Source organism: Oryctolagus cuniculus, chromosome 2, assembly GCF_964237555.1.
Source record: "Oryctolagus cuniculus chromosome 2, mOryCun1.1, whole genome shotgun sequence".
NCBI lineage: Eukaryota > Metazoa > Chordata > Mammalia > Lagomorpha > Leporidae > Oryctolagus > Oryctolagus cuniculus.
The window spans coordinates 55,369,452-55,392,528 of record NC_091433.1 but is presented as its reverse complement, the minus strand read 5'-3'; the positions used below and the strand labels follow the sequence as shown (position 1 = coordinate 55,392,528).

The following is a 23,077-nucleotide window of genomic DNA, read 5'->3' as shown; positions in this document are numbered from 1 at the left end:
ATGTAATATTCAGGCTTTCACAAAGGACAGAACCAAGCCCGTTTTGCTACCTTCCCATAGTCATAGAATCTGAAGAAATCACTGCAAATTTGGGCTTTCTAGGTTGCAGAACCCATGTCTTGTCTGTTAGGTAGGACTGTAAACAGCAGTCAACTGTTTAATGACACAACGTGAATTTTTATAGGCACATTTAAGTCCACAACCAACTTGCTCTCTGAACACTTGAGATAAATCTTCACTCACTCTCTGGAATTGTTCAACACACAGGTTAATTTCTCACTATTGATTTTCTCCACAGTGCATCTTGAATGCTTGAAGATCTCTTGACCTATACAAAATATCTCAATGGCAATCATTGTAAAAAGAATAGGTCTTCAAAAGAATGCTTGAAAAATCAGTAAAGATAATGAAATAACTCTTCCCCAACTATTAGCAGGGCAGTTTAACTGGACATTTTGATTAGGTTTTGAAGAGAGAACAAAACCATGAACATTTGCAAGAAGAGGCTTCATATATTAAAGTTGGTGAATGTGAATGCTACTTTTGTGGGAATTCTTGAGGAGGCATGATATTGTCATCAAGTGGAATGAAAAATTTCAAGTTAAATCAGAATAATAACTGGGACCACTTTGGGTAACAGAATGGGGCCGCACAGCACAGGAGGAAAACACAGAATGAGTAATCAAAAGAGCCATCAACCATGCCAGGAGTTTGGCCTCTTTGGGCTTTTGTTATTCATGTGAAAAACCAAATGACTAGGTCCAATGAGTCTTCTCAATTCTAAAATTCAATGCTCTATATTCAAAACAATATATAAAACTTTATTAACAGGAAAACCAAGTTAAAACAAAAACAAAAGCAAATTAAAAACATTTTGGTACCTGAAAAAAAAAAAAACCATGAGAAATGTGTGATGAGCATGATTTTTTCCTCTAGAGACCCATTTTGATGCCTGCATAGTCTTCCAATCCTAAACTACTGAAAAGCAAAAAGTTCTTTTAGGGATGCAACGTTCTGTTTAGTTTTTCAATCATTCCTTTCTTCAACCCTGAAATATTGCCCCATTAACAGAAAATCGTGTCAGAAGCACTTTATTAACAGTAATTCCTTTTATGGACTTTCAAATAAAATAACAGCATTAATATCAATATTATATTTAAAAAACAAAACAAAAACCAACCTAACAAAACCACAAACAAATAAAACCACATCTAAATTCCCAGCATTGACTGAACAGAATCAAAGTGAACCAAGCCACTCTCCCATGTCACGTGGAGTGTAGATTTATTTGGGTTTAAGAACCTCCTAAACAAATTACATCAACCTCACTCCATTTCCTTCTATAATAAAAATTATGACTGGACAAACATCAGATTTTAAAAATTCTAAAAATAATAGAAAAGTAAAAAGAGATTTCCTAGGGAAATCCCTCTCCTAAATCTTATATGGTTTTGCTGCTTCTGTGAAATCTTTCTTTGGAGTAACTTGGTAGCATAGATTTTGTTTCTGTTTTTAAGCGGATTCGTACTAGAGCACTGAATTAGAACTTCGGCTGACTTATGGAGCATGGACATGGAACAGTTTCCTAGGGTCCCTTGGCACCATGAACAATAAATCACCTCTGCTCTGAAAGGAAAATGGCAAATGTCAACGGAAGCAGGGGCATACTGCAAGCCCATTTTATTACGTGAAGTAATAAGTCTTACCTCAGGATCGCACCCTTGTTTAAAAATAGAACAAAGGAAACAAAGTGGTATGAGCACTCTAAAATCATCTGCAGCACTTTTAAGGGTTAAACCTGCTTAACCCACTCTTAGTCTGAGAATGGCACCAGAGTCCAGCTCACTCCTCAAGTGTGGCTAGTTCTGAACCTGTGGTATCCTCAGCTTGTCATGCACTCTATTTCACCCCCCACCCACCCAGTTAATAGTATCCATTCATAGCTACTCACTACTGCAGGATTTGACCTGAGAAATGCTAGGATTTATTAACTCAGCAGTTGTTTTGAAAAGTCCCTAAATAATCTGCCCTTGGCCAGCAAGGGAACTGCTAGTCTCAAGTTCTCAGAAGCAGCTGGTGAGGTTCTCAGCCAAGTTCTTCAGATGCAGGAAGTTCTTCGAGACAGCCTACTTTGACGTGGCATTTACACATCTTTAAACCAGGCTTCCTGGATCTAGGAAATGTTATTCCTGACTCCTTCGACCCAGATGCTGGCTAGAAATGAGTTTATAATCTGTAGGTAATCACTCTTTCTTTCTTCCTTTTCTTCTAGGAGCTGACGTGGTAGCTAAATGTTTCTAAAACAGTCATATTAATGTGTTCAAAAATCCACTGCTGAGTCTCAGAGAAAGGGTCACATCTGGCCATGAAAATCTTCTTCTCTGCAGGGTTGCAATCCACACAGCTGTTGCTCACAGGATGGAACAATGTCCTGTCCTGGGGAGATCAGAAAGAAAAGACTGACATGAAATGGTCAGAACTCAAAACACACACAAGAAGGATTTCTGTTTATATTTCAGTACAAAGAGATGAGCCGTAAAACCAAACAATAGCAGATTGAATTGCCAACATGGAACAGTTTCCTAGGTTCCATTGTCACTATGTCTAGTGGTATGGTTTGAATATTTTGTCCCTGAACTCATGTAGAAATGAAAATCCGAAGTCTTACATTAATAGCACTGACAGGCCTAGGGTTGTGACTAGATTGGATTGAGTCGTTAGGGTGGAGTCCCCAGGATTGAGTCCTGGTGGCTTTTTAAGAGAGACAGACACATGTGTTTCCTCTGTTGCCATGCGATACTTTGGACCCCTTCAGAACCCTGCCAGCAAGAGCACTATCACCAAAGAACAAACCACTGGAGCCTGCCTGATCTTGGACGTGAACTTCCACAACAGTAAGGCAAAATAAACCCTTTCCTTTATAAAGTCAGGCTGCTTCAGGTATGTCAACACAGTGTTGAAAACTGACTAATAGGACCTCCAAGCAGGTTAAATTGGAGGCAAAAATGATTCATTTATTTATTCATTCAATCATTTTGAAATCAGCAACCCATTCACTTCCTGCTTGTGGTGATCCTTATGCTACATGCTTGGATTTTGAAGATCTGTATGTGTGGTTCCTTGTCAAGTGGCTAACAATTTAGCTGTTTGGGGGAGAAATGTATATTTATAGTTAGACTATAGTAGACTATAGTAAATAGTAATCAGATATAAACATACACGAGTGACCAAGAGCCACAATTTTCATAACTTTGGCATAGAGTCTGTAATAGGAAAGAGAACTACAAAAAGGAAAGAATGGAAGAGAAAAAGAAAAATGGAGGAGCCCAAAGTACTAAGTGCTCAGTTACACTTTTCATAAGGTGATATTGGGATGGGACAAGTGTCACCCAGACAATAGCTGAAAGGACAAACAGAAATTTATTAGTTCTTGAGCTTCCGTCCCTTTTCAACCCTAGCATTGACATTGCTAGTGTTCTGGTGGTATTGTTCTTACTGCTTTCCTGTAAAATGGCAGAAGCAATATTCATTTTTTTTAAAAAAGCAACAGTCCTAGGCACCTGCTACAGTTAATCTCAGTGAGTGAAGGGTATTTTTGGGCACACAGTTTAAGTAGTGAACAGGCTTATTATTTGAACAGGCTCTATTCACACACACCCTTTTTATTGTACAAAGAGGAAAAAGGAAGGTAATGCTAAATAGAATGATCTTTCCCTAACTACTATCAAATTTTTATCTCTATGATACTTATGCTAAAAAACAACTGCCAATTATATAAGAAAATGCCCTCAAGTCACTGCTTAAAATTTTAGAACCAAGTAATGTCTTATTATTATTTAGCTTAGAAAATCTTTAGAGGTTCTGACTATTTTCCTTTAACTGAGGATGTCTAAACTTACAATGGTTTTAGTATTAGGAGTCCATCAGGCACCCTTTGTAAACATTTCTGGGTTGTTCCTGGATTTTAAGACGCCATCAACCAATATTTAATGTCCTCTTATGATCCGGATGTTTGCATAGTTGAGAGCTGCATGAAGGAAGAGGGATAAGGAAGGAGAAAGGGTAACCTGCCGGCAACTGAGTTTGCATATTTCTACTTTCCGTGTAAACAAAGGGTTATGGCTTAATACAAAGGTTTGCTATTCCCTTCTGCTTGCCTTAATGGAAAATTTGTCGAGTTTATTGTGTGTTTTCCTTTCCTTACACAAAGAGGGCTCTATACCATTTTCTTCATCTTCTGCTCCATTAATTCTCTTGTCTGATCCCATGGGACGGCTCTTAGCCTCTATTACTTTGGGACAGAGGTAGCAGAGCCAGGGGGAAGGGCAGCAGGCTCAGCAGCTCACTTCCCACATCCTTCTTTAGTCCTAGATGGTTGCTATCACAGATTGCTCCTTATAGGCATCATAGCTCTTTGGAAAACCATCGTTTTCACTGCCTGCTTCTTGTCCCCCTGGCATGTGTCTCCCACCCCTAACTTTCACTAGTCTAGCTTCATACCTTGTATATTTAGATCAATTCTCCAATTTGCTATATTCCTGCAAATTCTATGTGCTCTGATCCTGATTCACTTTGTTCCAAGTACATGCACCTCTTTTTCCCTCTTCACTAATTGTAATTTCCTTCTGCCATTACCTTTATCGATAGTTCAAGAGGAACCTCTGGAGGCTGGCGCTGTGGTGTAGCAGTTAAGCTGCTGCCTGAAGTGCTGGCATGTTATATGGGCGCCAGTTCAAGTCCCGGCTGCTCCTCTTGCAATCCAACTCTGCTAATGTGCCTGGGAAAGCAGCTGAGGAAGGCTCAAGTGCTTGGGCCCCTGCACCCATGTGGGAGACCCGGAGGAAGCTCTGGGTCCCTGGCTTTGGATCAGCCCTGCCCTGGTCGTTGAACCAGTGAATGGAAGACCTCTCTCTCTGTCTCTGCCTCTGCCTCTCTGTAACTCTGCCTTTCAAATAAATCAATAAATCTTAAAAAAATAAAAGAGGCACTGTCAGATGCCCACAGTTCTCCCTCAAAACACATGTTTCCATGAAAGCTAAAAAATGAGAAAAGAAAAAGAGTCATGACTGTTTCTGTTATCTTTCCCTTCACCAGCTTGTGTGCCCCAGCATGGATGTACAAAGCCAAATCAGATGTTGTGAACACTTTATTTTCTGAAACTGTTTTCTGGCCATAAGGTGATCAGTTTTCCAAATCCTATATTGGAACACATGTCTGACAAATACAGGTATACTCATGGGTACAAACAGCCTATCCCGAAACTCAGCACTATCCTGAAGAATCCAGAATGTTTTCTGAACTTGTACTTTGTGTCCTCATTAAAGTCAAAAAACTGAATCCCCTAGGTCTGTTCAAGCCTGAGAAGCTTCATCAGTTAGATAAAGAAGAAGATAAATCTCTGAGGCCTCTCTCAGCTGTAAAATTGAAGGGACACTTCATTCCAAAGTTCACTAGTGATGGAAACAAATGACAGGATGTCCAACTAAAAACCACCCACACTCTCCAGCAGATTTGCAGATCAGCAGACCAACTATTCCTGATTACAGACAGAGTTCTGCTCACCTGCATCTTTGGAGTGTTCAGGACGTCCCAGATAGGAAGCTTCTGGAGCATCCTTGGGCTTGACCAGAGCAAACATTTTTCTCTTTTGATCTTGGGGGCTTCATAATTGCCACCTTGATGTTTGCTCAGCTAAGCTTTCAGATGACTGACTGTCTTAAAGGATGCTTTTCCTGGCCTGAATTAAGTCAGTTTCTTGTTCCCTGACAGCACTTCATCTGACTGGGCATCACAGAAGTGGATACCAAAAGAACAGAAAGCAGTTTTTCTATGGAACAGACTTCTGAGGGAAGACCGCTGTTCATAACAATCCTCCTTCTAAGATGACAGAAGATGGTCTTCCGTTGATTCAGCTTGGTTACTGTTTGGTCCCGAGGGGGGATGCAGCTAAAGCTCTTCCCGCTCAGTGTAACCAGTGCATTTTGCTTCACCCCTCACCTCACCCATTCCCTGGATGTCTACCCCCTCGGACTTATTTTTTCCTAAGAAAATTAGAAATCCTTGGGCAGGGAATGCAACAGTTTAGAGCCAGGATAATTGAGCTGCCCTTCATATTCCGTGTTGTGTCTGCTTATCAGTCCTCATGGAAAAGGCGCTGGGAGAGGGGTAGGGTTGAACAGACCTATCAGCTCATTGAAAGGGACACCTCTATTCGTTATTTCTGATCAGGGAAAACATGATATTATATCTGTCTTTTTCGGACTGGCTTATTTCACTAAATATAATGATTTCCAGTAGCATATATCTTGTTGCAAAAGACAAGATTTCATTTTTTTACAGCTGAGTAGTACTTCATAGTGTGGTATATATATATATACCATATATATATATATATATATATATATGGTATATATATATATATACACCATATATATATAGTGTGGTATATATATATATACCATAATTTCTTTTTCCAGTCAACAGTTGATGGACATCTGGGTTGATTCCATATCTTAGCTATTATGAATTGTGCTGTAATGAACATGACAATGCAGATAACTGTTTCATATACCGATTTCTTTTGGAGTACCTGAAATATAATGTATTGAAGTGAAATAGAAATTTTGAGAATCAATGATGGTTTATAGCCCTTGTCTTTTTTGTTGAGAAACAGTATTTTGTTTTGTTTTGTTTCCTCTTCAAAAATATGTTGAACTCTTTTACTTAGGGTAGCATTAACTATACAATCATTAGATGTACTAAAAAAAGATCATTGTAAAAATTAAGAGTGGGAATCTGAGAGGGAGGGGGAGGAAGGGTTGGAGTGGGAAGTGGGTGGGAAGAAGGATGGAGGGGAAGTGCCACTATGTTCTTATAATGGTATAAAGGAAATACATGAAACTTGTATAACACACACACACACACACACACACAAATACACATGTATAAAGAAAGGACACCTCTTCAAAGCAGACCTGTGGACTTGGTCAGTATCTATGTGGCATTTGTAAGTCAGCACTAAATTTATCAGTTTCTATGCTTATGTAGAATTCGAACTTTAGAAAAATGAGTGAGTGATACAATTGATCATAATGAAAGGACTAAGAGTCAAAGGGATCACATAAACAAGTCTAGTGCCTGCTAATACTAAACGATAGAATAAATAAAGGGGAGAGCAATCCAACATGGGAAGCGAGATACACATCAGACTCATAGAATGGCAGATGTCCTAAACAGCACTCTGGCCTCAGAATCAGCCCTAAAGGCATTTGGATCCGGCTGAAAAGCCCATGAGAGTATTTCAGGCATGGAAAGCCAAGACACTCTGGCAAAAAGAAAAAAAAAAAGGGTACCTAAATGAAAGATCTCTGTGAGTGAGATCCCAGTGGAAAGAACAGGTCATCAAAGAAGGAGGTACCTTTCTCTGAAGGGAGGAGAGAACTTCCACTTTGACTATGACCTTGTCTAAATAAGATAAGAGTCAGTGAACTCAAAAGCCTTCCATAGCCTTGGCAACTCATGACTGGAGCATAGGGAGATTACTGATGCCATAAACAGGAGTGTCAATCTGTAAAGTCAACAACAGGAGTCACTGTGCACTTACTCTTCATGTAGGATCTCTGTCCTTAATGTGCTGTACATTGAGATTTAATGCTATAACAAGTACTCAAACAGTATTTTTCACTTTGTGTTTCTATGTGGGTGCAAACTGTTGAAATCTTTACTATTGTATACTAAACTGATCTCTGTATATAAAGAAAATTGTAAATGAATCTTGATGTGAATGGAAGGGGAGAGAGAGCGGGAAAGGGGAGGGTTGCGGGTGGGAGGGAAGTCATTGGGGAGGGGGGGAAGCCAATGTAATCCATAAGCTGTATTTTTTTTTTTTTTTTTTTTTTATTTTATTTATTTTTTTTTGACAGGCAGAGTGGACAGTGAGAGAGAGAGACAGAGAGAAAGGTCTTCCTTTGCCGTTGGTTCACCCTCCGATGGCCGCCGCGGCCGGCGCGCTGCGGCCGGCGCACCGCGCTGATCCGATGGCAGGAGCCAGGAGCCAGGTGCTTTTCCTGGTCTCCCATGGGGTGCAGGGCCCAAGCACCTGGGCCATCCTCCACTGCACTCCCTGGCCACAGCAGAGGGCTGGCCTGGAAGAGGGGCAACCGGGACAGAATCCGGCGCCCCGACCGGGACTAGAACCCGGTGTGCCGGCGCCGCTAGGCGGAGGATTAGCCTAGTGAGCCGCGGCGCCGGCCTCATAAGCTGTATTTTGGAAAATATATTCATTAAATAAAAGTTAAAAAAAATGAGTGAGTGATAGAAAATGTACTGGATTGTGCTCAAGATCAGAACCAAACACCACAGAAGCAAACACAATAAAACAACAAATAACTATGTGAATTTATAATATATAGTATTATAATATTGATAATAAAACTACCACACAGTGAGAAGGGGGGTAATTTAGGGTTAAGGGAGGAGATGAGAATTTGTGACTGAGGCCGGCATTGGGGCGTAGTGGGTGAAGCCACCACCTGCAATGCCGGCATCCCTTATGGGTGCTTATTCGAGTCTCGGATGCTCCTCTTCTAGTCCAGCTCTCTGCTATGGCTTGGGAAAGCAGTAGAAGATGGCCCAAGTTCTTGGGTCCCTGCACCCACATGGCTTTGGATCAGTGCAGCTCCAGCCATTGTGGTCAATTGGGGAGTGAACCAGTGGATGGAAAACCTCTCTCTCTCTCTCTCTCTCTCTCTCTCTCTCTCTATCTCTCTGCCTCTCCTTCTCTGTGTGTAACTCTTTCAAATAAATAAATAATAAAAAATAAAGGATTTGTTACCTTAGGCGATTTGGATCAAATCATGCCACTTACTTCCTGTGTGACATTCAGCACATTATTTAATTTTATGAATCTCAGCTTATTGGTCTGTAAAAATGTAGATAATACTATGCCTCACAAGTTTGTTGTGAGGTTAAAATGAGTTTATGTATGTAAAATCATTAGCACAATGTCCTACGTATAAGTAACTAAGTAATAGTGACTTCATTAATGAATTTTATTAAAATTATTTTTCTTTATTTGAAAGAGAAGAGAGAGAGAGAAGAATAGAGAGTGTGGAGAGAAAGAGAGAGAGAGAGAGAGAGAGAGACCATCCATCTACTGGAACATTCTCCATCTGTCTGCAACATTGGAGTCTGAGCCAGGCTGAAGATTGAAGCGGCAACTCGGGTCTTCCACATGGGTAGTAGGGAACCCAGTACTTGGTTCCTCACTTGCTGCCTCCCAGGGTATGCATTAGCAGGAAGCTGGAATCAAAAGTGAAGCTGAAACTTGAGTCCAGTGACTCTGATATGGAATGGAGGGGGTCCCCAAGCAGCATCTACACTAGTGAACCAAAATGCCCACTTATTTTTAGTCAAGAACATCCCCAGTTCTAAACCTAGGATGTTTTATCCATTTTGCTTGAGACTTGCTAAGCTATTCTACACCAAGCTGTTTTCTGAAATCCTGGAAAAATGAATTTGCAAAAGTTAGCCTCTGCCTCAACTAGCTATCCAAATCAATACAGCAGGACTTCCTGTTTTAAGCAAAGGATTTCTAGATTAAAGGTAATCTATGGCTCAACAATTAATTTCTCTGTGTAACAATGGCCAGAGTTTGTGTATGGCCCATGTGTTTAGGTCCTTTATTTAGGATCCAACAGTAAGATCAGTTGAGTTGAACAAATAATTATTCAGTGCTTTTAATTTCCTGGTATGCACTAGGAGAGAGGTATTAAGAAAGAAGATGCATTCCCATTCCAAGAAATAGGGGTGTTCAACAGGTAATCAAGAGTATTTGGTACAGCAGTAAGGATGCTGGCTATGATGGTGGCATCCCACATCAGAGTACTTGGGTTTAAGTCCTGGCTCTATTCCAAATTCCAGCTTCCTGTTAATGTGGACTCTGGGAGGCAACAGGTAATGGCTCAAGTGGTTGGGTCACTGCAACCCAGATGGGAGACGAGGATTGAGTTCTAGTCTCCTGGCTTTGGCATGGGCCAATGTAGTATGGGCCAATTAGTATGGGCCAATGCAGGTATCTGGGGAGTGAACCAGCAGATGGGAGCTCTCTGTCTCTGTCTGTTTGCCTTCCAGATAAATAAACAAATAAATGAAATTGAGAAAGTAGGTAAACAAGAAGCTTTTGGAATAAAAAGTATCAATGAGATCAGATCATAGATGGGGTGAATAGGATGAGTTTGATTATTTCAGATGTAGGGAAAATATAAAAAAGTAAAATGTGTAATACTATATACAATTATATATTCGATTTATTCAACACAAAATTCACTGGACAGCTACTGTCTGCCAAGCACTATTTTAGGTGTTTTGAATGTTTCAATGAACTTAATAAGACTAAAATCCTTTTCTTCCCAGAGGTTACATTCTAGAGGTAGGGGTGAAGCTGAAGCAGTGTGTCACAGACAATAAACACAATGAACATAACAAGCCTGTTCAAAGGTGATATGAAAGAAAACCCAGGAAGTCAGGAAGACCTGGAGTAGTAAAGGTGGAATCAGTATGCAAATTTAGAGAATGGGCAGGGCAAACCTCATTGAGAAGGTGACATTTGGCCAGTCTTGAAGAGTAAGTAGGTATTTAAATATCCCGGTGAAAACGTCCCAGACAGGAGGAACAGCTGATGCAAAGGTGCTACAAAAGCATGCATCCTGCTGTGGGGGTGGGGAACACCCAGCCTGTGACATCAGGCGTTCTGGCTCTGCCATGACAACTGCAGGTGCTACTCAAAATTCAACAAATCTACAGTAGGCTAATTTTTAAGTTGATAATTTTGAATTGGCCTATAAATGTTATTATATCCAAATAGCTCCTGGTAGAAAAAGTTTCCTCAGTCTTAGGAGGAACAGCAAGGAAGTCACAGTGAGGGAGAGGAGGAGGTGATATAAAGGTGACGGAGGCCAGGTCAGATCAACAAGTCATTCGATACGGCTGTAGCACAAGGAGCATGGTGGAGAATTCCAGATGCTGATATCCAAGATGCAGGCAAGGACCATAGCATGAAGAGACTGGGGTATGATGCTAAGGCTTCATTTTTCATGTAATTGTTGGGAACGGTCACTGGAGGATTCAAACAAGAGTCACAGGATCTATATTTAGGATGGCAGAGAGAAAGAGAGTAGGAGTACAAAGACATTGGACTAAAGTGGTAGACAGCACTCAGAGGCTACGAAGTAATTCAGATTTCAGCTGTTACGAAAGCAAAACAGCGGTGATGAGCTGGAGGTGACCCAGGGAACGAGATGCGGGATGTTTGAGAATTTCAATGCACAGGATGTGCTGATTAATGGGATGTGAGTGGTAAGGCAGAGGGAAGAGGGAAGTGGAGAAAAAGCAGTCTGGAGGCAAGAAGTGTAGCAAGCAGAACAGGATTGGGATTAGAATGATAACGATTTACATTGTAAGTATATTGAGCTGGATATGTTTATAGGACATCCAGGTGTATAAGCCCAGAAAGCGGTTGGAAATAAACTAGAACTTAGGCTAACCCACTATGTAAACTAGGGAGAACGGAACTACTCATATCTGTTAATTTGTAAGTAGCAAAAGTAATAGTAAAATAACACATATTGTAAGAGGATGGTTTTGAAAGAGAGAACTCCTTCATGTCCAGTGCCTTTTGTGTCTAATATAAATATGAGGGAATGACATCTTAGAATGATCGCACTTGTTTTTAATCCTAGTTTCAACCCTGACAATAATCTGATGGTCCCTTACTTTGTTGATAATTTAGATTTTCTACCTATAAAATGAATGGGGTATGGAGAAGGAGAGTGGGATGAGTTGTGGGAAAAAATAAGGTTGATTCATGACTATTTTTTGAGCTTTTGGAACAAAGACAAATAGGTTGGATTTTTCTGTCTGTTTTTACTGTTGGCATCTGCAAGAATGCAAATAACACCCTTATGGGCATAAAAAAAGGACACAGCTGTGTTATTATCTACTCTTTTACATTTTCCTCTGACAGGTAGAATTCCTCACAGGAGAAAATTGGTCTTCCTGCACCCGTGGCTAATTTGGCCAATCAAATATAATGCTTCTAAGTACCCTGATGGAGCCCTGAGGTGTGTGTGCTGGGACAGTGATGGCCACTGCAGATTTTTGAACCCTCCATCTTCTCCTCTCACCAGCTATTCTGGGTTACAGGTAAGTGACGTGCATGAAATTCTTTTCATGAGCACAGACGCCCTAATCATTAAATCTCTATTTAAATGTGCTAGATCCCAGCTCCTTAAACTATGCAACAACATTCCACTCTCTTAGCTAAATTCTTAGCATGGCCTACAAGTTACTATATGGTTCTGCACCCAGCCAGATGACCTGGTTTGTAGCACATTGTTTTCCTTCACACTCCTTTCAACTGACTTCTTTTTTTTTTTTTTTTAAAGAAAAAAGATAAATACTAACAAAGAGATTACCCTCCTGAAGACCTTTGCACAAGTTAATCTGTGTGGATCTTAATCACTTTTTTACTTAGTTAATTTTTACTCATCTTTTAGGTCTCTATTTAAATATTAGAGGAACCTTTCCTATCCTTTTGACCTGGGTAATGCACAGAGTTCAATGTTTTTGTGTTATCCTACACACTTAATTTAAGTATTTGTCTGTTTCCCCTCTAGGCTGAAAGTTCTGTAAGTAGAGAAAACTCATCTGTTCCACATCTTGTTTCCATCTGTCCATATCTCCTCTCAGTAAATCTGGCATGACTCATGTGAACATAATAACTTCTATTTATTGGGCATGTATCTGTATGTTAGGCAGAGCTAAGTGTTTCTGCTAAGAGTCTCTAATTTTTTCCCACCAAAACCTGAAGAGATAGTGAATGTGAACAAACAGGAAGGTGAATCAGTTATTCATTCATTCAATAAGTACTAATTAAATACATACTATGTGCCACAGTGTTTTAGGTGCTGGAGATACTCCAAAAAAGAAAGCAGAGAAGAAAACCTGCTTTCCTAAAATTCATATTCTAATAATTAGCTTTAGTTAAAATAGTAGGTGAATATGCAGAAATACAAAAATTACTCCATCTTTTCCTATATGTCTATCTACTTAGAAAATTCAGATCAGAAGATTGCTTGTTGAACACATAGAGTAGTAAGCACTGACATTAATTGAACTCTTATTTGCCATTGTGTGTATTATGTACTTGTTGTATTGAAATTTTATTTAGTCATCATAATAACCCTCTTAGGTAGATACCATTATCATTCCCTTTTATAGATGAAGAAATAGAAATATACAGGAAGGATGTTTTTCCAAGTCTAGAGCCAGGACTCACAATGGAGCTAATGAATCAAATCTCAAGACCAGAGCCTCCTGTAGAGGTGTAAGAGTGGAGAGATGTGTCTGTCTAGGAAAGCAGCAAAAACACCTACAAAACATACTGAAAGCTCTAAGAGTTTTCATTGAGAAAGCACATTGAAAAATTACACTGATAAAGAAAACTTATTTATAAGAAAGGATGTTACATGCTCATAAGAAAGAGTGCTAGAAACTTATCCTTGGTTAAATACCTGGGATATTGTGTTCTGTTCTGGGAATTATGCCACTCTCTCAGGCTATCTGGAATACATCAGCAGTGAGTGTCCAGGAAATTGAGGTAGATCCAAATTAAGTCTTATGAAGACCAGTGTCAAGAAATTGGGCCTTTTGATTAGAATCAAAGACTAAAGATCAAGTAAGCATTGTTCAAATATTTGGGATCTGCCATGTTAAATGGATTTTATTTAATCTGTATGGTGCCAAAGGCTAAGGAGTGCTTTCTAACACCCAGGACTGTCCAGGAATGAATGGGCTGACCTGGAAGAATGTGGCTTAGTACAAGCACAAGTTCAGGGGCTTGTAGGGACTTTGAAGAACCAAAGGAATTACATTCATTTTTACTTAAGTTCCTTATATATATTTTCCTAATTTTCATCCTAAATCAATACCAATCAGAATGATTTAAAAGCTTGTGGCCTTCCATCTGGCATCTCTGTGGACCAACACAATTTTATGAGCTTGAGAGTACAAAGCACTGATAAATATCTTAAATGATAGTAAACAGTCAAATGTAAACCCAGGCCAAGAATTCTACCACCTCACTTTTTGAATTAATAGGATTGTACACTGTTATCAATTTAGACTGGCAGGGACATTCTTATCTGCTTTTCCTGTTTAATGCTGTTATAAAGTGTGTTTTTTTTTTTTTTTTCTTTGTGGAAGTTAAACTGTAAGAACCCCCCAGAGGCTGGCGCCGCGGCTTAACAGGCTAATCCTCCGCCTAGCGGTGCCAGCACACCAGGTTCTAGTCCTGGTCGGGGCACCGGATTCTGACGAATTCTGTCCTGGTTGCCCCTCTTCCAGTCCAGCTCTCTGCTGTGGCCAGGGAGTGCAGTGGAGGATGGCCCAAGTGCTTGGGCCCTGCACCCCATGGGAGACCAGGAGAAGCAGCTGGCTCCTGGCTTCGGATCAGCGAGGTGCGCCGGCCGCAGTGCGCCAGCCGCGGCGGCCATTGGAGGGTGAACCAATGGCAAAGGAAGACCTTTCTCTCTGTCTCTCTCTCTCTCACTGTCCACTCTGTCAAAAAACAAACAAACAAACAAATAAAACAAACAAACAAAAAACAAAACCCAGAGAGCAACTAAGATTTGTAAATTTATATTTATTAAATAAAAAAAGAAAAAAATTACTCTATTAAAAAAAGAAAGGTAATTTTAAATCTTTTAACTTTGGGGCTTTGTGGAGACTGTATGTGTTTTCTTAAAAGTTATTTATTTATTTGAGAAGCGGGGGGAAGGGGGAAGTGTTCCTATTTCCCAGTCCTTCCCAAGATGCCTGCAATGGCCAGGGCTGGGTCAGGCTGGAATTAAGAACCTAGTCCAGCTTTCCTACATGGGTGGCAGAAGCTCAACTGCTTGAGCCATCTCCTGCTCCCTCCCAGGGTGTGCATTTGTAGGGAGCTGGAATTGGGAGTAGAGCTGAAGCTTGAACACGGGCACTCTGATACAAGACAAAGACGTCCCAATCCAGCTTCTTAACTTTTTTTAAAAAGATTTATTTTTTTATTTATTTGAAAGACAGAGTTACAGAGAGAGGTAGAGACAATGAGAGAGAGGTCTTCCACCTGCTGGTTCACCCCCTAGATGGCCTCAATGGCTGGAGCTGCGCCGATCTGAAGCCAGGAGCCAGGAGCTTCTTCCAGGTCTCCCACGTGGGTGCAGGGACCCAAGGTCTTGGGTCATCTTCCACTGCTATCCCAGGCCACAGCAGAGAGCTAGATTGGAAGAGGACTAGAACCGGCACCCATATGGGATGCTGGCGGCACTTCAGGCCAGGGCTTTTAACCTGCTATGCCACAGCGCTGGCCCCCAGCATTTTAACTTTTAAGCCAAATATCTGCCCCGTGTATGTGGTTTTAAGGCAAAGAGATAGAAGTTTTATATAACACTTTGGGAATCAAGAAGGGGGTATTCATATCAATAATTGAACCCAATGGTGCTGTGTGTTAGTCAATGAATGCCTACCCAGGAACTTCATATATTAAGATATTAGGCAAGCCATGTAGAATTTCTTTTTGAAAGGTTCCTACCTTCCTGTAGTTAAGAGGAGACAAGTAACTAACCAAGTATAATACAATGTAACAGGTACAAGACAGGAAATGGACTGGAATGGGAAACACAGGTAGAGGAGCAAATTCTAACTAGAGTAGGAAGGCAGGTATGTTAAAGAAAGTAAGTAGAAATTTGAGATAGAAAGTGGTTCTCCACCTGACTTTCTGTTAGAACCTCTTGGGAGCTTTAAAGAAATATCAGGGAACCTCACCTAATCTGTCCTTATACAAACAGTATTCAAGCCGGCGCCGTGGCTCAATAGGCTAATCCTCCACCATGCGGCGCCGGCACACCGGGTTCTAGTCCCGGTTGGGGCGCCGGATTCTGTCCCTGTTGCCCCTCTTCCAGGCCAACTCTCTGCTATGGCCAGGGAGTGCAGTGGAGGATGGCCCAGGTGCTTGGGCCCTGCACCCCATGGGAGACCAGGAAAAGCACCTGGCTCCTGGCTCCTGCCAGGATCAGCGCGGTGCGCCGGCTGCAGCGGCGGCCATTGGAGGGTGAACCAGCGGCAAAGGAAGACCTTTCTCTCTCTGTCTCTCTCTCTCACTGTCCACTCTGCCTGTCAAAACAAAACAAAACAAAACAAAACAAAAAAAAAACAGTATTCAGTCTTAATATACTTTTATAATGTTTTGTTATCTCATAATTTTTAATACTTGTATTTTTTATCTTCCTGGCCTGTAAATTTTCATATAAAGTTTAGAAACAGTTTGGTCAATTTCCACAATAAAACTCCTGAGATTTGATTGGTTTTTCCATTAAATGTATGTACATCAGTTTGAAAGCTGACATTTTTATAGTAGTGAATCTCATAATTCTCAAACATGACAGACTCCTCTATATTAAAAAAAAACTATTTGTTTATTTAAAGGGCAGAGGGAGAGAGAGATCTTGAATCTGCTGGTTCACTCCCTAATAACAGCCTGCTGTGGCAGGGCCTGGCTGAAGGCAGGAACTTGGAACTCAATCTGGTGTTCAACATAGGAGGAAAGGACCAAACTCTTGCAGCTGTCAAGTGCTGCCTCCCAAGGTGCGCATTAACGGGAAGGTGGAACTGGCAGTGGAGCAGGAACTCAAACCCAGATACTCTGATGTGGGACGTGGGTATCCCAAGCAAACACCAAATATCTGCCCTAATTCCTCTACATATTCAAAAAACTCTTCTTAATAATGTTTTGTAGTTTTGTGTTTACATGTCTTACACATCTTTGTGAGGTTTATTCCTAGTTATTTGATACTTTTCATTAGGATCAAATGCAACACTTTTAAATTTCACTTTCTATATTTTGTTGCTAGTATATAGACAACTGATCTTTATCTTAGGGCTGTGCTAAATTTAACTAATTAGCTTTTAATAGTTTAATAGCAACACCATTTAGATTTTCTAAATCCCCAAGCATATAATCTGTGAATAGACTCTTATTTTTTCTTTCTATTTCTTATACCTTAATTTTCTCATCTGTCCTGAATATACAGACAAGGATATCCTGTACAAGGTTGAAAAGAAGTGGTTATAGCCAACATCTATTTTATTCCAAGTATCCTGAAAAAGAGCATCAACATTTTACCCTGAGTGATGGTGGCCGTGGAGTTTGGATATACCTTTTATTGGACTAAATTAGTTTACTTCTACTTTATATATGGGTTTATATATGGCTAAAATTATTGATCAAATGGTGAAAACTTGATGAGTCAACAATAGGCCAGGTAAGTAAGGTCTCTTGGTTAACAACAAAAGTGCAGTGGGAAAAATGGTCTTCTAAACAGATTGTGTTCTATCAATTATGCATATATGAATGAAGCAACTGCTATCTTAGATTGCACATATAGAAATGGTTCAGAGAATTACATATATCGAAGTTTAGAATATTAGACAATAAAGTTTCCAAAAATGATTGAGAATACTATCTTTATGATCTGGGTATAGATCAAGATTTCCTAAACAGGACACTGAGCCCTAATTATAAAAAAAAAAAAAATAGCTTCTCAGAGGCGATAGAAGAGGCACAGCAAATTAAGCTGGTATTGGGACGTCCCTTTCCCATATTGGAGCACTGGTTTGAGTCCTGGCTGCTTCACTTTCAACCCAGCTCCCTGCTAATGCTACTGGGAAGCAGCAAATGATGGTTGAAATACTTGAGTCCCTATCACCCGTTTGGGAGACCTAGATGGAGCTCCTGACTCCTTGATTCAGCCTGGCCCAGCCTAGGTGCTGTGGCCATTGGGGAGTGAACCAGTGGATGGAAGATCTCTGTTTTTTCCTGTCACTCTACCTTTCAAATATATAATGAGTAATTTTTAAAAAATAAAGAATAGCTTTTCCATTTTCATACTACACTAGACAGAACAAAGGCATACTGACTGAAATAAGGTATTACAACACATATATTTGATCAAGTACTAGTATCTAGATATATTTAAAAAACTCAAAAGTCTGTAAAACTAAACAACAACAAAAAAAGCTAGACAACCCATGTTAAAAATTAATGAAACGCCTTGAGTGAGTCCTTCACCAAGAACATGTCAGAATGGTTAACAAGTATGTCACTTTGCAATCACAGAATAAAAAAAAGAAAAAGAAATTGTGAATGTCAAGTTGGTGACTATAGGGGCAACTAGGTTCTCAGGCAATGTTTATGCCCTGATCATAGCCCTCAGGCCTTGCTGTTTGAGTGCATGCTGGCCCAATTGCCAGCCATTGACCACTGCATCTGTGTGCTTAAAGACTTACTCTGGCTTCAAGAACAGTTTTGTCTGTAAGAAGTTCAGGCCAGAGGTGTCAGAGAGTAAACTCCCCCCAGTAGCCAGCCTAACCAGAGTTGGCTGGAGTGGGGTGTAAATACTGACCTACCTTGCTCCCTAAGTGTACCATTGCCAGAGGTCTTTAGTCAGAGTTCTGCAGTAGTACTTGCTGGATAATGTGCTTCTTATTGCCTCCCATCCTTTCCTCATTTCACTTCTTTACTCCCTAATAACAATTTGGGGCTATCTCTCAAATAGACAATGTATACTTTAATTTTGTATCGTGGCATATATTATATGCCAATAAAACTGTTTACTTAAAGAGGCATTGGAGATAGCTCTCATTGTTAAAAAAATGTAAAGATGCTTATCTAGGGGCTGGTGCTGTGGCATAGCAGGTAAAGTTGCCACCTGTGCCGCTGGCATCCCATATGGTTCCCAGTTCGAGTCCCGGCTGCTCAATTTCCAATCCAGCTTCCTGCCAATGTGGCTGGGGAAGCAGTGGAAAATGGCTCAAGTGTTGGGGCCCCTGCACCCATGTGTGAGACCTGGAAGAAACTCCTGGTTCCTGGCTTCAGATAGGCTCAGCTGTGGCCATTACAGCCATCTGGGGAGTGAACCAGTGGATGGGAGATGTCTCTCTTTCTCTTTCTCACTCTCTTGCTCTGCCTTTCAAATAAATAAAAATAAATAGGTATGCATTTTAAAAAGATTTTTATTTATTTATTTGAAAGGCAGAATTAGAGAGAGAGAGAGAGAGAAGGGGGGCAGAGATTGAGAGATCACTCTTTTTTTAAGTTTTTTAAAAATGTATTTATTTATTTATTTAATTTGACAGGTAGAGTTATAGACAGTGAGAAAGAGAGACAGAGAGGAAGGTCTTCCTTCCGTTGGTTCACTCCCCAAATGGCCGCTATGGCCGGTGCTGCGCCGATCCGAAGCCAAGAGCCAGGTGCTTCTTCCTGGTCTCCCATGCGGGTGCAGGGCCCAAGCACTTGGGCCATCCTCCACTGCCTTCCCAGGCCACAGCAGAGAGCTAGACTGAAAGAGGAGCAACCAGGACTAGAACCTGGTGCCCATATGGGATGCCGGCGCCACAGGTGGAGGATTAACCAAGTGAGCCATGGCACCAGCCCTGAGGCCCTGAAAGATCACTCTTTTAACTACTGGTTTACTTGCAACAGCCAGCCTTGAGTTAGGCTAATCTCAGGAGCCAGGAACTCCATCCAGGTCTCCAAGGTGGGGAGCAGGGATGAGATACCTGAGCTATCATCTGCTGCTTCCCCAGTACAGTAGCAGAAGCTGTATGAGAAGTGGAGGTGGGATTCAATCCCAGATAGTTCAATATGGGATGGCAGGTGTCCCAATAGCTCTTACTTGTGAATGAATGACAACTGTCGATATTGCTCAGAGAGATTGCTTTAGTGATGCAATGCATCAAGATATGCTTCACCACAGTTATTTGTGTAAAAAGTGCATCTGTCACCCACACTGATGGAAATTTGTGTGATCAAAAATTATGCTAGAAGTTTTACAAGGTTTATTTCAAGTGCTATCCTTAGTATACTGATGAAATTGAGGGTCAAAAATGCAAAATAACTTGTTCAAAATCTCATTATAATCTCATGATGAATTAGATGTGTTAAGTCTAAGGCCTGCAACTGTTGTGTTGACCAGATTGTGAAGGGTCAAGATGAGAACTGGGAAGTAATGGCACTCTATCTTCTACTCAATAAAAAAAGAAGTGAAGTTATAGATTCATGAAGTTATAAATAAACTGCTGGAAAACTCCCTCTAACTTTAGGAGGGACAGTGCTTTGGGAGAGGAGGGGCAGATGGGGGCAAGGGGCCCTTTGGAAAACCATTGCAATTATTCAGGGGCAAGACAAGGGCTGTATGCAACCAGGGCAGAGCTGTAGAACTGGCATAGAGATGGTGGATTTTTTTTTAAAAAATTTATTTTTATTTACTTGAAAGGCATAGTTACAGAGAGAGGCAGACACACACATACACCATCTTCTGGTTCACTCCCAAAATGGCCACAATGATGGGCTGGGTCAGGCCAAAGCCAGGAGCCAGGAGCTTCTTCCAGATCTCCCACATGGGTACAGGGGCCAAAGGACTTGGGCCATCTTCTACTGCTTTTCCAGGTGCATTAGCAGGGAGCTGGATTGGAAGTGGAGCAGCCAGGGCTCCATGTGGGATGCCAGTGCTGCAGGCCAGGGCTTTAACCCGCTGTACTGCAGTGCTGGCCCTGGTGATGGATTTTAAAATTATTTCCTGGGGGAGGGGTGACAAGTCTTAATTAAAGTCCAATTAAATATTGGGGTTGAAAGAGAAAAGACAGTTTCTTATTTCTGATGTTGGGTGATGACAATTTTTACTAAGGCTGCTTCAACAATTCACTGTTCTTGTAGCAGGGCTCCCCCTGGTGGTGAAAAAAGCTAAGATCAGGATTTCTTATCCTGGGTACCTGCTGTTGTGGGATTCAGTTGTACAAATTAAGGCAGTTGCCAAATCATAGAAGAATGCCCTCCTTCTTTTGTGGTGACAAAGAGCCATGTCCTAAAACAACTAAAAATGGACAGCTGCTGATGAATTAGAGAGTGGGCCTCCCAACATCCTTAAATCAATCAAGGTGGCCTCTGGCCACCTTTTTTCTTCAAGAAATCTCCATGTTTTTTGGTTGGCTGGTGTCACTGGTACTTAATCCAGCAGGCATTGAGAATTCTCATAGTGAAGAGTGATCAACTAAGAACATGATAGAAGCCACGGTAGAGATTTTAAATCGAGATTCATGAGTTCTGAATGGTGATTCTGCCACAAATCTAGTATCAGTTTCTTGTGTAAATTATTCATCATGGTATCCAGGTGGGTATGGGGTTGAGGTAATGTGTGTAAAGCACCCTGCCTCCTTAACAGCTGGAGAGGATGCTGATTACCTGAGGAGTTTAGGAAGTGGCCCAGTGTAGGTAGTTCTTCAGGCAATTAGAGTCCTAGGAATCTGAGTTCACTCATGAATATACTCAAAGAGAGCGACAGGGCCAAAGAAAACTCAAAAGGTTGCTAAACTGTCTGGGCATCCGCAGGGCCAACTAGTCATCTAAATAGACAAGGTAGCACCCAGAGCGATTCTTTGTGCTCATTTTTTCAACCAGGGCATAGCCTTGTAATAAACAAGAACAATTTTCTAAAGTAGTTCTGAGTCATTGTCTGAGCCAAGATATTTCAGAAACTTTGCATCTTGAGCCATTGACATGTTACTGGTTAAGTATAAATACCTGGCTGCCTACTGAAGTGCACATCAAGTGTAACCTTTCGCTAAGACCAACGGGTACTAACAGATCTGAGGAGGGAGCCACAGCACATGGCAGCCAGTGGTTTCCTTTCACACATCCCCTGAGGTTCTAGAAAGGTTTAAAGTGTTAAAGCTCAGAAGAGTTACCTCTTGAGATGTTTGAAGCCCATGTCATTTCTTCCCCAAGAGCTCTGTGTGCATGCGTGTTAGTTGGTCTTATCCATTTATAAGCTTTTGTAAGCTCCCTAGTGAAAACAACTATTTTTTCTTGGCTTAATTGCATATCATTGAGTGGTCTGTCTCTCATGATATAAGCTTACAGTAATGAGAAATGTTCTGTGCATTAGAGACCACCAGCATGCCAGGCAAATGGTAAATCAGGCATTTTATTGATGTGTACAGAAAGTAACTTCTTAAAGGTCAGAATGTAACCACTGGAAAAAATCCCGTTTTATTGCACCACATGAAGACTGTGCTGTATTAATTAGCAAAAGTATCTGACAAGATTAGTCTTTTATTCTATATTTCATGAAGAAAACAGTGAGGATTCCAACGGCATTGATCCTCCCACCCCCATACTGTATCTGACACCAACTTATTATGAGCTCTTTTGATTTTAGGTTGTTTCACAGGAAACATAACAACTAATATTTTGTACTTTTCCTGGATACATGGCCACAATCTGCCAGCTGTTGCGGACAGTGAAGGTGGGAGGCAGAATAAATTTGTACAAATACATCTGCCTTTGAGTGGGTGTAGTTTTAAGTGTCCACCCCTAAGAGGTGGAAACCAGAGTGCTTATTAAGTGAGGCAACAAACATCACACTGGCTCTCCACTCCGTATTGATTCTCCACAGCTTCTTCCCCTCAGCTTTCTGTAATTTAGGGTACACTGGCCTGGCCTCAGCCATATGAAAGCCACGTTCATGATGAAAGTGAGCCCATAATAAGCCTGGTTTGCCCTAGGGAGTGCAAAGGCAAAACTCAGCAGGCCCCTGGAGAATCAGTGACTTTGAGGGGGCAGCATGGAGCTTATGGAGTATTTGCTAATTGACAGCCAAGTTCTGCCTTAGAAAGCAAAGATTTTTGTATAGTATTCTAAAAAGCTATCAAAGGAAATTTAATGAAAATACCTAAAAATAGTAATTTAATTGCTCTTTATTTTACTAAATCAAAACCACGTTTCTATTTGTTTTTGAACTTGTTTTAACTGTATACTTATTTTTTTAATTTTATTTATTTATTTATTTGAAAGACAGAGCTAGAGTCAGAGAGAGAGAGAGTGAGAGAGAGAGAGAGAGAGGTCTTTTATCCACTGGTTCACTCTCCAGATGGCCAGCAGGAGCTGTACCGATCCAAAGCCAGGAGCCAGGAGCTTCTTCCAGGT

At 40.9% G+C, this 23,077-nt stretch overlaps 1 protein-coding gene and 1 long non-coding RNA gene across 4 annotated transcripts in view; one reads left to right on the top strand and one right to left on the bottom strand.

The window, feature by feature from the left end:
- Nucleotides 1–1,251: 1,251 nt before the first annotated feature.
- Nucleotides 1,252–23,077, bottom strand: part of GALNTL6 (polypeptide N-acetylgalactosaminyltransferase like 6) — a 1,232,148-nt gene continuing 1,210,322 nt past the window's right edge. Inside the window, exon 13 of the mRNA XM_002709470.4 lies at nucleotides 1,252–2,436. Coding sequence (XP_002709516.1) covers nucleotides 2,269–2,436 — 168 coding nt within the window. The 3' untranslated portion in view covers nucleotides 1,252–2,268. The remainder of the gene's footprint in view (nucleotides 2,437–23,077) is intronic.
- LOC127490267 (uncharacterized) overlaps nucleotides 10,492–23,077 on the top strand; it is a 76,660-nt gene continuing 64,074 nt past the window's right edge. Inside the window, exons 1-4 of one of the 3 annotated variants that reach the window (XR_007918129.2) lie at nucleotides 10,492–11,068; nucleotides 12,023–12,201; nucleotides 16,522–16,680; nucleotides 17,127–17,619. This is a non-coding gene — a long non-coding RNA (uncharacterized lncRNA). Of the gene's footprint in view, nucleotides 11,069–12,022; nucleotides 12,202–16,521; nucleotides 16,682–17,126; nucleotides 17,620–23,077 lie in introns of those variants that run through there. The other 2 variants (XR_011386865.1, XR_011386866.1) reach the window with 2 other exon arrangements.